The 13,880-nt window shown below is 44.1% G+C and overlaps 1 protein-coding gene across 1 annotated transcript in view; it reads left to right on the top strand.

Annotated features, from left to right (window-relative positions):
* Window positions 1-13,880, top strand: part of cacna1ba (calcium channel, voltage-dependent, N type, alpha 1B subunit, a) — a 169,524-nt gene that overhangs the window by 104,591 nt on the left and 51,053 nt on the right. The window contains 9 exon segments of the mRNA XM_070446966.1: window positions 3,730-3,797; window positions 4,261-4,367; window positions 4,751-4,807; window positions 5,558-5,620; window positions 7,116-7,151; window positions 9,518-9,554; window positions 9,556-10,325; window positions 10,533-10,726; window positions 11,018-11,144. Coding sequence (XP_070303067.1) covers window positions 3,730-3,797; window positions 4,261-4,367; window positions 4,751-4,807; window positions 5,558-5,620; window positions 7,116-7,151; window positions 9,518-9,554; window positions 9,556-10,325; window positions 10,533-10,726; window positions 11,018-11,144 — 1,459 coding nt within the window.

Below are 13,880 nucleotides of genomic sequence, written 5' to 3'. Positions count from 1 at the left end.
CATGGGAAACTTGAGCGTGAAAAACCCATCAGTGTTGCAGTTTTTCACACAAACCCATGCACCTGGCACCTACTACCATACCCTGTCCAAAGACACTTAAATCTTTTGTCTTGCCCATTCACCCTCTGAATGGCACACATACACAATCCAATTATTCTTTAACCTGTTTCTTTCCCTTCATCTACACTGATTGAAGTGGATTTAACAAGTGACATYAATAAGGGATCATAGCTTTCAGCTGGATTCACCTGGTCAGTCTATGTCATGGAAAGATCAGGTGTTCTTAATGTTTTGTCTACTCAGTGTATACTGTATAGCAGGGCTTGACATTAACACTTGTCCTCTTGTCTTGGACAACAAGAATATAGATTTAAATTGTCCGAAAGGAAAAGTATAAAGAAAATCTAACTAAAATCACAATGTCAAACAATTACTCCGATCAGAGAGGCTAACATTGGAATAATATTCAAATCTATTTTTCATGTACATAAATAAAAAGCCTACATGTCAAAGTGTAAGTGATATGCATATTGGCTGCAGCCTCATGTCCAAACCGATACCTTACCGTGAAATGCTTACTTAACCAACAATGCAGTTTCAAGAAAATATTTACTAAATACTAACAAACAAAAAAATAACACGATAAAATAATAATAACGAGGCTATATACAGGGGGTACCAAGTCAATGTGCGAGGGTACAGGTTAGTCAAGGTAATTGAGGTAATATGTACATGTAGGTAGGGGTAAAGTGACTGTGCATAGATAATAAACAGCGAGTAGCAGCAGCGTAAAAAAAGGGGGTCAAATCAAATAGTCCAGGTAGCCATTTTATTAATTGTTCAGCAGACTTATRGCTTGGGGTAGAAGCTGTAAAGGAGCCTTTGGACCCCGACTCGGCGCTCTGGTACCGCTTGCCGTGCCATAGCAGAGAGAACAGTCTATGATAATTTGTAGGGCCTTCCACTGACACCGTCTGGTATAGAGGTCCTGGATGGCAGAAAGCTTGGCCCCAGTGATGTACTGGGCGGTACGCACCACCCTTTGTAGCGCCTTACATTTGGATGCAGAGCTGTTGCCATACCAAGCGGTGATGCAACCAGTCAGAATGCTCTCAATGGTGCAGCTGTAGCACTTTTTGACACCACACTGCCAGGACTGACCTCCTCTCTATAGGCTGTCTCATCATTGTGGGTGATCAGGCCTACCACTGTTGTGTAATTGGCAAACTTAATGATGGTGTTGGAGTCATGCTTGGCCTCGCAGTCATTGGTGAACAGGGATTACAGGACGGGACTAAGCACGCACCCCTGAGGGGCACCCTGTGTTGAGGATCAGTGTGGCAGATGTGTTGTTGCCTACCCTTACCACCTGGGGGCGGCCCGTCAGGAAGTCCAGGATCCAGTTGCAGAGGGAGGTGTTTAGTCCCAGGGTCCTTAGCTTAGGGATGAGCTTTGAGGGCACTATGGCGTTGAACACTTAGCTGTAGTCAATGAACAGCATTCTCACATAGGTGTTCCTTTTTTCCAGGTGGGAAAGGGCAGTGTGGAGTACAATTGAGATTGCATCATCTGTGGATCTTTTGGGGCGGTATGTGAATTGGAATGGGTCTACGTTTTCCGGGAAGATGCTGTTGTGAGCCATGACCAGCCTTTCAAAGCACTTCATGGCTACAAGCGTGAGTGCTATGGATCGGTAGTCATTTAGGCAGGTTACCTTGGCGTTCTTGGGCACAGGGACTATGGTGGTCTGCTTGAAACATGTATATATTATAGACTCGGTCAGGGAGGGGTTGAAAATGTCAGTGAAGACACTTGCCAGTTGGTCGGTGCATGCTTTGAGTACATGTCCTGGTWATCCATATGGCTCTGCGGCCTTGTGAATGTTGACCTGTTTTAAGGTCCTACTGACGTCGGCTACGGAGAGTGTGATCACACAGTCGTCCCAAACAGTTGGTGTTCTCGTGCATGCTTCAGTGTTGCTTGCCTCGAAGCGAGCATAGATGGCATTTAGCTCGTCTGGTAGGCTCGAGTCACTGGGCAGCTCATGACTGGATTTCCCTTTGTGATCCATAATAGTTTGCAAGCCCTGCCACATCCAACGAGCATCAGAGCCGGTATAGTAGGATTCAATCCGTCCTGTATGGACGCTTTCACTGTTTGATAGTTCGTCTGAGGGCMTAGCGGGATTTCTCATAAGTGTCTGCATTATTGTCCGCTCCTTGAAAGCGGCATCTCTAGCCTTTAGGTCAGTGTGGATGTTGCCTGTAATCCATGGCTTCTGGTTAGGGTTCAGATTTTAATGTCCCTTTGGTAGGATAGTCTCGAACAGAGCTCATCCAGTTTATTCTCAAGTGATTGCATGTTGGCCAATAGGAAGGAGGGTAGAAGTGGGTTACCCACTCGCCAAGAATTCTCACAAGGCACCCGGATCAGCGCCTCTATATCTCAGTCTCCTCTTCATGTGAATGAGGGGGATTGGGGCCTGGTCCGGAAGCAGCAGTAAAATCCTTCACGTCAGACTCAATAATGAAATAATCTTTGTCCAGTTCGAGGTGAGTAATTGCTGTTATGATATCCAGAAGCTTTTTTTGGTCATAGGAGATGGAAGCAGAAACATTACGTACCATAAAAGTTACAAACAATATGGAAAAAAAACACACAAAATAGCACAATTGGTTAGGAGCCCGTAAAACAGCAGCCATCCCCTCCGGCACCATTTTCTTTCCTATGATCTTCTATGTAGAAGAACCCCTTACCTTCTAACCACTCTTGTGTAGCTTGTAAACAAAACATGTTACATGTGCAGGTTCATGAGAGTCTCAGCTTTTCATAGATAGCTTTTAACAGTTTGTAGCTCAAACCATTTGGACTCTATGGAAATGTTTGTATAAAGTCCTTCGGGAWMCACCCTTGTCTCACCAACACTGCTCTAGCTCTGTCCCCGTTTATCACACAAACTAATGGTCTGTAGCTCAAACACAAAATGTTTTAAAGGGCTTAGTCTAAAATGTGCCGGCTGTATAGTGGAACTAATTGGGTTAAAGGCTCCTTAACAGCTTCTACCACCAAGCCATAAGACTGCTGAACAGTTAATGAAATGGCTACCCGGACCATTTGCATTGACCCCCTCCCCCTTTTTTTATGCTGCTGCTACTCAGTGTTTATTATCTATGCACGGTCACTTTAACCCTACCTACATATTACCTCAATTACCTTGACTAACTTGTACCCCCGCACATTGACTCGGTATCGGTACCACCTGTATATAGCCTCGTTATTGTAATATTTTTCTTATTTTTTCTTAACTGGATTGTTGATTAAGGGCTTGTAACTAAGCATTTCATGGTAACACCTGTTGTATTCGGCGCATGTGACAAATAAAATGTTTGATTTGTGTTAAAGGGGCAGTGTTGTATTTTGAAGCAGGCTTGAATATGCAAAGAAGCCAATAGGCAGCGTGTAGCCTACATTTTTGTCTGATTCTCTATGGTAAAAAATATTGTAAAAAATATTGTGATGCATTTTATTTTGTAAAGTGCTTCCTTGCATCATACAATTATGTAAAAATGGTGTTACACCTTTTTTGGGGGGGGGGGGACAAGTGAAAAATCAGTCCTACTTGTGGCAAAAAAATAGTTAATGTCAAGCTCTACTGTATAGGATGATTAGGATCCGATGTAAATATTGATTGATTGACTGTTTGAAYTTACCTGACCACTCACTGATCAGACACTCTGCTCAATGTCTTCTTGGCCATCGCTGTTGACAACCTTGCAAACGCACAGGAGCTCACTAAGGTAATGGTACATAGAGTAGTAGGGCTTCCAGCCTGGGAACGAGAGAGAGATAGCAAGAGTTCAGCTGATGATCCATCATAAAAGTCAGCTGTCTAATCAAACGACACATGGAATTTAATCCCTGTATTTATGCTTGTTGAATTAGACAGGTAATATTCCTATTAGGTTATAGAGTGCCTTGCTTTACTAGTTCCCTTACCCTGTCGTCTGGTGCTGTTCTGGGATGACTGCTGTTTGTCCTGGTCAATAACTCAAAGCAGTAAATCTCCTAACTGGTTGTTACCTTTTCGACCATTAATATTTCACCTATGGGGAAGAGGCTTAAATCTTAGCGGTCACTCCAGAAAGAGTTGATGTCGTTGATTTGTTGGCTTGTGGCAGGGCTTATCATCATGTCTCCATTGATGGCCCTCCTACCCACCCCTGTGTGATCTTTTTTCCTCTGTGTGTATGTGCTCCCCAGGACGAGGAGGAGCAGGAGGTGGCCATCACTAAGAAAATGGCCCTCCAGAAAGTCAAGGAGGTGAAGGAGGTCAGCCCCATGTCGGCAGCTAACATCTCCATCACAGCGTAAGTCATGATATGGCGTTTGATCCAGTTTCTCCCTGCTTACCCCTCTGCCCCCCCCCCAAGCACACCACACTGTATCCCCCTCCTGAGAGATGCTCTTTTATATTATTTTAAGTTTGTCTACATGAGATGTTGTGTTGTTTGTGGCTCTATATACTGTAAGTTGTATTATCCTGTCTGTAGGCCCAGTTTTTTTGTGGATTGTGTTCTGAGTTTTGAATGATTTAACCCTTCTGTTCCCAATGTCTGGTGTTTTGATAGATCATGTGTTCTCTCTTTGAGTCACTGTAGGGCTCAATGTTGTAAATGTGTGAGAAGCAGTTAGTAAAAGGCTTAAGAAGGGTCAGAGATACCTTAATACTCTGGCTCCCACCCCCACATAGGCTACACAGTATGCTGTACACAGGCCAACATGGAGCGGAGAGGGCAATGCCAGCAAGGTAATTTCATAAACAATGAGCATAGATTGAGCATGCAATGCTGTACATTCAGACACATGGTTCTGTGGTGTATACCATTGTTGGGCCCCACCACTAATCTCTTTTGAGTGACAGGCACTTAACATAAAATGTCAATTGAGCTAGCTAAATAGATAGTCCACATGAGATTTTGAGCATATCAGTCATTATATGTGGCACTGTATCCTTGTACTGCCGTTCACCTATGTATAACACCTGCGATTAGTGTCTTCATAGTAGATGTTAGCAGGATATTGGATTCTGTCATTGTTTTAARTGTTTTGTCTTAAATGTTTCAAAGCACTGTTTTATCTTATTAAAAAAATGTGATGTAGCCATCAATTTGAGAACCTTATTAATATTTGTTTTGAGAATTTTTTCCTCCAAATTTATTCAAACTAATTATAAATGTAATGTAACTGGACTTGAAACATGGCACCTATAAATCTCTTGCACAGAGATTTACAGAGATTTGTGTCTCTGCATTGTGAGATATGACTATATTCACTATTGTCTTGGAGGTTGAACGTCTCAAAACTGCTACTATCATTCCTTTGTTTCCTCAGTCTGCTGGTCTCAAACTGAGACTCCCATTGAGTTGACGTCTAATAGGAAAGTACAGGGACAGACAGGTGGATGGATGGAAAGAGGGTGTCCTGTMCTCCTTCTGACCCTGAACTCTCCCCCTCTTTTGTTCTCCCTCCCCCAACTTTTGTTTTTTTGCATGTGCAGTTTTGTAAAGCAAAGTCGAGGTGCACTCTCTCGCAGCTCGTCCGTCTGCAGCGTTAATTCACTGTGAGTGTTTACTCTCCGTTACACTTTACTTCATCACCCTCCTCCTCCCTAGCCTGGGTCCCATTCACTATGTACAGTAGCCAATTCTTCTATCGTTATCATGCCTTTTAATGTTGGGCTTGGCTGGAAACGAACACAGAGAGGAGTTGGCTAAAGCCCACACTGGACCACCTGGCTACCCCCCCCTTCCTCCGTCTCCCCCTTGACTCCCAACTGTTCCCCTAAGCATGGTGTCATACCATTATGAGTTTTCCACTGTGTTGAACTGTTGCAGATGAATGTGGAAGCCTGCCTCAGTAATGGGTGTCATGAGATGGTATGCTCATGCTGTATCTACATATGTTTGTCATGATGGACCAGTGAATGTATTGAATACTGTACATCTGCACTTGTTGCAGTGACTGAGCTCTCCTCGTGACTCTCCCTCTCTAAAGAATGACTTCCTGCCTATACTGGGTTTACCACTCAGAGGTAGTCTGTTGTGCTGCTGGACAAGACTGGGCTGGGTTAACAGCAAGCCCCTGCTGTGTAGAGCAGACGTTCTGTAGGGGAGAGACTGAAAGCCGTTCTCACTCCCTGTCTTAATGACCCACAGCAAAGCCACTAGAAACTGTCGCTGACGCTCAGTGAGTCAGCAGTTCCATCTGAGCAGCTCTGTAATGGCCACCATGTGCCACAGGACCAGATGCCACTGTCAAGCAGCTGGAGAGGCAAAACACACACACACACCACAACACACACACACACACACACCACACACACACACAACACACACACACACACACACACACACACACACACCACACACACCACCACACACACAACACACACACACACACACACACACACACACACACACACACACACACACACACACACACACACACACACACACACACACACACACAACACAACACACAACCACACACACACACACACACACACACACACACACACACACACACACACCACACACACACACACACAACACACACACACACACACAACACACACAACACACACACACACACACACACACACACACACACACACACACAACAACACACACACACCACACACTCTACACACACACACACACGTTTAAGATAAAGTCAAGTACTAAATCTCCTTATTGTAGTGCAATATCAACATCTGGGTCTTTCTCTTGTCTTCTTTAGTTTTAGTTCTCCTCTCAGTGAAGAAAATTATTTGGTTTCTGTGTTATTTGTGTCGCCCCATGTTTCTCCTCTGTCAGTCTTTATAAACTCTTGTTCCACCTGTGTTTGTTTTCAATGTCTCCTAACCTGTTAATGGCAGGGAGCTTACTCTTAGTCTGTCCCTTGTTTGTTTCAATGTCTCCTAACCTGTTCATGGCAGGGAGCTTACTCTTAGTCTGTCCCTTGTTTGTTTCAATGTCTCCTAACCTGTTAATGGCAGGGAGCTTACTCTTAGTCTGTCCCTTGTTTGTTTCAATGTGCTCCTTTATGTGTTTTAGGAGTTATGTCTGCTCCCCAGTCCATCACCACTTGAGGTCAACTAACTTATGGTGGCCATGTCAATCTACTTGTATAGCATGTATACCTTCCTGGTGATGACCATCATCATCATCGTGTTTACATTATTGAAGCAGGATGGAACCAAAATCTTGTCCCGCTTCTTTATTTTGCCCTACATAAGCATGTATCATTTCCTCCTTATAGTATACCGTACACTATACTGTAAATTCACTCAAATAATCCCCTGCCTCCTCTCCATTCACCCCAAGTCAGAGACCTCATAGTTTAGAGCTATACTCTGTTGTCAGGTAAGTAATGGAGGAAAGATTGCAGCCCTGGGGTTGAAAATGACCACTAGGCTAGAACAAGTAGGCATGATAGTATACAGTTGAAGTTGGAAGTTTACATATACTTAGATTTGAGTAATTACATTTTGTTTTTCAACCACTCCACACATTTCTTGTTAACAAACTATAGTTTTGGCAAGTCAGTTAGAACATCTACTTTGTGCATGACACAAGTCATTTTTCCAACAATTGTTTACAGACAGATTATTTCACTTATAACTCACTGTATCACAATTCCAGTGTGTCAGAAGTTTACATACACCAAGTTGACTGTGCCTTTAAACAGCTTGGAAAATTCCAGAAAATGATGTCATGGCTTTAGAAGCTTCTGATAGGCTAATTGACATAATTTGAGTCAATTGGAGGTATATCCTGTGGATGTATTTCAAGGCCTACCTTCAAACTCAGTGCCTCTTGGGAAAATCAAAAGAAATCAGCCAAGACCTCAGAAAAAAAATTGTAGACCTCCACAAGTCTGGTTCATCCTTGGGAGCAATTTGCAAATGCTGAAGGTACCACGCTCATCTGTACAAACAATGGTACGCAAGTATAAACACCATGGGACCACGCAGCCGTCATACCGCTCAGGAAGGAGACGCGTTCTGTCTCCTAGAGATTAACGTACTTTGGTGCGAAAAGTGCAAATCAATCCAGAACAACAGCAAAGGACCTTGTGAAGATGCTGGAGGAAACCGGTACAAAAATATCTATATCCACAGTAACACGAGTCCTATATCGACATACCCTGAAAGTGCTCAGTAAGGAAGAAGCCACTGCTCCGAAAACGCCATAAAAAAGTTAGACTACGGTTTGCAAATGCACATGGGGACAAAGATCGTACTTTTTGGAGAAATGTCCTCTGGTCTGATGAAACAAATAGAAATGTTTGGCCATAATGACCATTGTTATGTTTGGAGGAAAATGGAGAGGCTTGCAAGCCGAAGAACACCATCCCAACAGTGAAGTATGGGGGTGGCAGCATCATGTTGTGGGGGTGCTTTGCTGCAGGAGGGACTGGTGCACTTCACAAAATAGATGGCATAATGAGGCAGGAAATGATGTGGATATATTGAAGCAACATCTCAAGACATCAGTCGGGAAGTTAAAGCTTGGCGCAAAATGTTCTTCCAAATGGACAATGACCCTAAGCATACATCCAAAGTTGCGGCAAAATGGCTTAAGGACAACAAAGTCAAGGTATTGGAGTCATACAAAGCCCTGACCTCAATCTTATAGAAAATTTGAGGCAGAACTGAAAAAGTGTGTGCGAGCAAGAAGGCCTACAACCTGACTCAGTTACACCAGCTCTGTCAGGAGGAATGGGCCAAAATTCACCCAACTTATTATAGAAAGCTTGTGGAAGGCTACCTGAAACATTTGACCCAAGTTAACCAATTTAAAGGCAATGCTACCAAATACTAATTGAGTGTATGTAGACTTCTGACCAACTGGGAATGTGATGAAAGAAATAAAGGCTGAAATAAATCTTTCTCTCTACTATTATTCTGACATTTCACATTCTTAAAATAAAGTGGTGATCCTAACTGACCTAAGACAATTTTTACTAGGATTAAATGTCAGAAACAACATTCGTTGAAAAACTGAGTTTAAATGTATTTGGCTAAGGTGTATGTAAACTTCCGACTTCAACTGTATATAGTTTTCATGCTGTTGTAGGAAAGTTAATTCTGTTTCATACACAGCAAAGAAAGTAATGTTTGATGTATTGGAATACGTGTGGTAGGAAGACTACTGATTTAGAATGCATGTGTTCAACCATTTCAAAATACTCTAAAGACACGCAAATGAAGCATGTCAGAGCATGGCCTTGGTCTACCATGCTTGGCCTGTCCATAAAGGCTTTCTCTTTACCTGTGGTAATGGAGTGGGACCGGACTGTTTTGCTCTGAAGAAACCTCCATTGTACTTGCATACTGTGTATAATTCAGCATGCAGGAGTTTTATGTCTTCTGATATGTGATGTATTCCATAATTCTGTTTTTATCCTTCTCTTCAAATACATGTAACCCATGCAGTAAAGGAGAGTTTTTCAGTGACCCTATTAAAGGTGAACTACCCTGTCCCTCTGCTCTGTCTGTCCACCTGCAGTAAGGAGCAGCAGAAGTCTCTGAAGATGATGTCAGTGTGGGAGCAGCGCACCACTCAGCTGAGGAGACACAACCTGCGGGCCAGCAGTGAGGCCCTGTACAGCGAGCTGGACCCTGAGGAGAGGCTACGCATGTCCTCCGCCCTGCACATCCGCCCTGACATGAAGACCCACCTGGACCGGCCCCTGGTTGTGGAGCCCCACGACGGCCCCGGCCCCATGGGCCACCTCAAGCACCGGACCCCTAAGGAGACAGATAACCCTGGGGACCCGGCCGGCCCCCAGCCACATAGGCGCCACCGGGACAGGGAGAGACCCATYGACGAGGCCAATGAGAATGGAGATCCAGGCAAAGAGGGTAGGCACCATGTCCATCACAGTCACAGCAAGGACCCCAACGGGACTCGGAGTAAGGAGGGGAAGAGTGAGAGGTCGCACAGCCGAGAGGGTGGCAGGAGGCACCACCACCAGACCTCAGTGGACGAGGGAGGTGGAGGGGGAACTGGGACGGGAGAGAGAGAGCACCGCCACCACCACTCCCACAGACAGGCCAGAGAGGGTAACGGCACTGTCAACAGCGGACGCAAGGATGAGCGCAGGTCACGCCACAAAGATGGCCGCTCAGGAGAGAGATGCTCCAGGGGAGAGAACGGGGCCAATGGGGAGAGGAGGAGACAGAAGACCCACAGTTACAGGGGCCAGTCCACACTGAAGGGAGAGGAGCACAGCGAGAGGGAGAGGGGGAAGAGCCACAGGTAAGACTGTCTCAGTCCCTGGCTCTCTCTCTTATGTCTCCAGATGACTTCTGCATGACTATATTGGTTAACTAGTGCAAATCTATATGGTACATCATTTTGCAATGAGGAAAGCATATCCCATAATGTTATTTTAGAGGAACAGATGTCTACTTAGTACCAGAGATCAATGAGTTGTGCTCTATGGTCATTTCCTCTGTTTCCCAGGGACAGATATGTGGAGTCTGAGGGCGACTCCATGGCCACTAGCACCCAGCAGGACCCTGGAGATCAGAGGTGGGGCACAGAGATACCTGAGGACTCAGACAACCAGAGGAACGTCAGACGGACAGGACGGACGGCCATCCACATCCCCCCTGTCACCATCACCTCCCCGCCTGGGGAAACCCCCCTTCTCCCCAGTCAGTACCAACCTTAACCCTAACACTCATCTCCCAGTCAGTACCAACCTTAACCCTAACACTCATCCCCAGTCAGTACCAACCTTAACNCCCAGTCAGTACCAACCTTAACCCTAACACTCATCCCCAGTCAGTACCAACCTTAACCCTAACACTCATCCCCAGTCAGTACCAACCTTAACCCTAACACTCATCCCCAGTCAGTTTCGTAAATCTATTTTCACTCGAGTACTGTTAGTTCAGTGTCCTCTGTTGCTGAGGTGTATCTAAAGCTTTGTATGTGTGTCCCAGTGAACAGTATAGACTGTGAGACCATGCCTATGAACGAGGAGAAGAAGACCCTGGAGGCGTTGACTCGGACCGGACCCAGACCCATCCTCCCCTACAGCTCCATGTTTGTGTTTGGCCAGACCAACATGTGAGTGGGCCACGTGGCGTGGGCAGCTCTATACTATATGCTACACAACTCATACCATTCAAACCACACACACTCTGCCTTCCATGTAGTCCGTGGCTGCATGAGAACATTGTCACATGGTCCCACTTTTAACTCCTGTTAACATTATAGTGCATATCTTAAATGCAATTGACTAGCACTTTCCTTTAAATCCACACACTCACTCAAATGTCCATCTTTGTAGATTTCCTGTAAACCTTTGCATAAACCTACGATCAATTAACAGCAAACTGTGATAGCCTGTCTATATGCAGCCAGCCATTGTGTTAGCCTGTTGTTATAGTGTTGACAATCATTCACTATCATTCATATGTCATCATATCATCACTGTATATTATCAAATCAATTCTCTATGTGTAATTTAATTACGCAATTTAATCTAATCATGTAACTTTAATTAACTAGGAAGTCGGGGCACCACGGGAATATGTTGTTTATAGAGTTTCAATTTCCCGAATATAACTCTTCACATATTTTCATGTCTTATCGATTACAGTCACTTATTAATGTATTATTACCTCATCAGTCATATTCTGAATGTCTCAAACCCTTGGATATCTGCTCGAACCCTAGCCTAGATCATGAATCAGCAATATACAAATTGGCTTAATTAGTTATGTACTAACTAACTTAATCATTCACAGAATTACATAAACACACACACAAATAGGTCATACATTGGTTACTGACATGATAGAAAGTCCCTAGTGGGCTAAGCCGATATGACGGCTTGGTAGACAAGGAAAGGGGGGTGGGGACACTCAAGAGCGGGAAACTCAGAGAGGATAACGACACTCATAGAAATTKCTAATACTTTGAACATGAACAACYGCTCATTCGAAAAGAAATTGCAATTTACACTTTTTGGCTGTCCCTATCCGCGATCSCCTGTCCGTTTGCTGGATAATCAGTCTACAGGAAGCCTCTGGTTTGTCCACCAGAGATCAGAGTCCATCGGAGTTGTAGGTTGTTATAATGGATACTTYAGAGTCCCATTCAGAAATGTTCTTAGATTGGATGTGTTTACCAGACTAAAGTATTTAAACAGCTGGAGCCTGAATAATTGTTCTTTAGTTTGTAGATTTCTTAGCCATTTCAATGTGGGGACCTCGTCCCTGCGTTTTTGACTCTTGTAGAGTTGCCAACCATTTCAACGGGTAGCTACCGCTTCATGTTTTCTGATCTTGTCCTTTGATAGAGTTGTAGTTCACCCGGCATGTTTTGGTCTCTAGAGTGATARCCATTCCAACATGGGGACCTCGTCTCGGCATTATCTTGACTCTAGTTTGTATTGCCAACCATTTCAACATGTAGTGACAGCGCCAWATTTTCTGGTCTAATGTAAATTTTGTCACGGGTGGTTTTATACTCTGTGGAAGAAGGGGGCTTTCCATGATGCCAATGTAAATGTATGTACTCAYGGGGGCGTGGCCACTGACTAGTTAAACTTCATATGAAAACCCATACTCTCATTTAGAAGGCTAACATCACATTTAATCTTTTCACAAATAGTTTCATATGTAATCATATATGTTTCACAACATTTAGATGTAAACCCCATAATTGAGAAGTGTACACAACCAAAGACACAGTAATGTGTGTTTCCTGTCCTTCGAGAGGTCACCAAATGAAAAAACTCGACATGATTGTCCCTTAAGTGTCCACGGACCATTTCAACTGCTTGGAATACAGAAATACTGTTCAATTATTCAAACTTTTGATGTCCTAGTGTGTCTCTGTGTTCCAGAGTTTACATTCCAATCTCAAACACTACAGAGCATAGAGGCAGCGTATTTTACGACCGCCATAAAGTGGTCCCCTCCACCCTCCCTCTGCGAGAGAGAGAGGGCGCTGTAGAGCGGACCCACTGCAACCTGATCCTTCAGATCTTCACAGGAGAGTTATGACACTGTCTATATGCAGCCAGCCACTGTGATAGCCTGTCTATATGCAGCCAGCCACTGTGATAGCCTGTCTATATGCAGCCAGCCACTGTGATAGCCTCGACAGGCTATCAATCACCCACGTGGCTGGCTGCATAATAGACAGTGTCATAACTCTCCTGTGAAGATCTGAAGGATCAGGTTGCAGTGGGTCCGCTCTACAGCGCCCCTCTCTCTCGCAGAGAGGAGGGTGGAGGGACCACTTTATGGCGGTCGTAAATACGCTGCCTCTATGCTCTGTAGTGTTTGAGATTGGAATGTAAACTCTGGAACACAGAGACACACTAGGACATCAAAAGTTTGAATAATTGAACAGTATTTCTGTATTCCAAGCAGTTGAAATGGTCCGTGGACACTTAAGGGACAATCATGTCGAGTTTTTTCATTTGGTGACCTCTCGAAGGACAGGAAACACACATTACTGTTGTCTTTGGTTGTGTACACTTCTCAATTATGGGGTTTACATCTAAATGTTGTGAAACATACAGTGGGGAGAACAAGTATTTGATACACTGCCGATTTTGCAGGTTTTCCTACTTACAAAGCATATAGAGGTCTGTAATTTTTATCATAGGTACACTTACAACTGTGAGAGACGGAATCTAAAACAAAAATCCAGAAAATCACATTGTATGATTTTTAAGTAATTAATTTGCATTTTATTGCATGACATAAGTATTTGATCACCTACCAACCAGTAAGAATTCCGGCTCTCACAGACCTGTCGTTTTCTCTTAAGAAGCCCTCTCTGTTC

The sequence above is a fragment of the Salvelinus sp. IW2-2015 genome, linkage group LG15 (assembly GCF_002910315.2).
Source record: "Salvelinus sp. IW2-2015 linkage group LG15, ASM291031v2, whole genome shotgun sequence".
NCBI classification, from domain to species: domain Eukaryota; kingdom Metazoa; phylum Chordata; class Actinopteri; order Salmoniformes; family Salmonidae; genus Salvelinus; species Salvelinus sp. IW2-2015.
The sequence above is the reverse complement of the archived record's forward strand: the minus strand, read 5'-3'. Positions and strand labels throughout refer to the sequence as shown.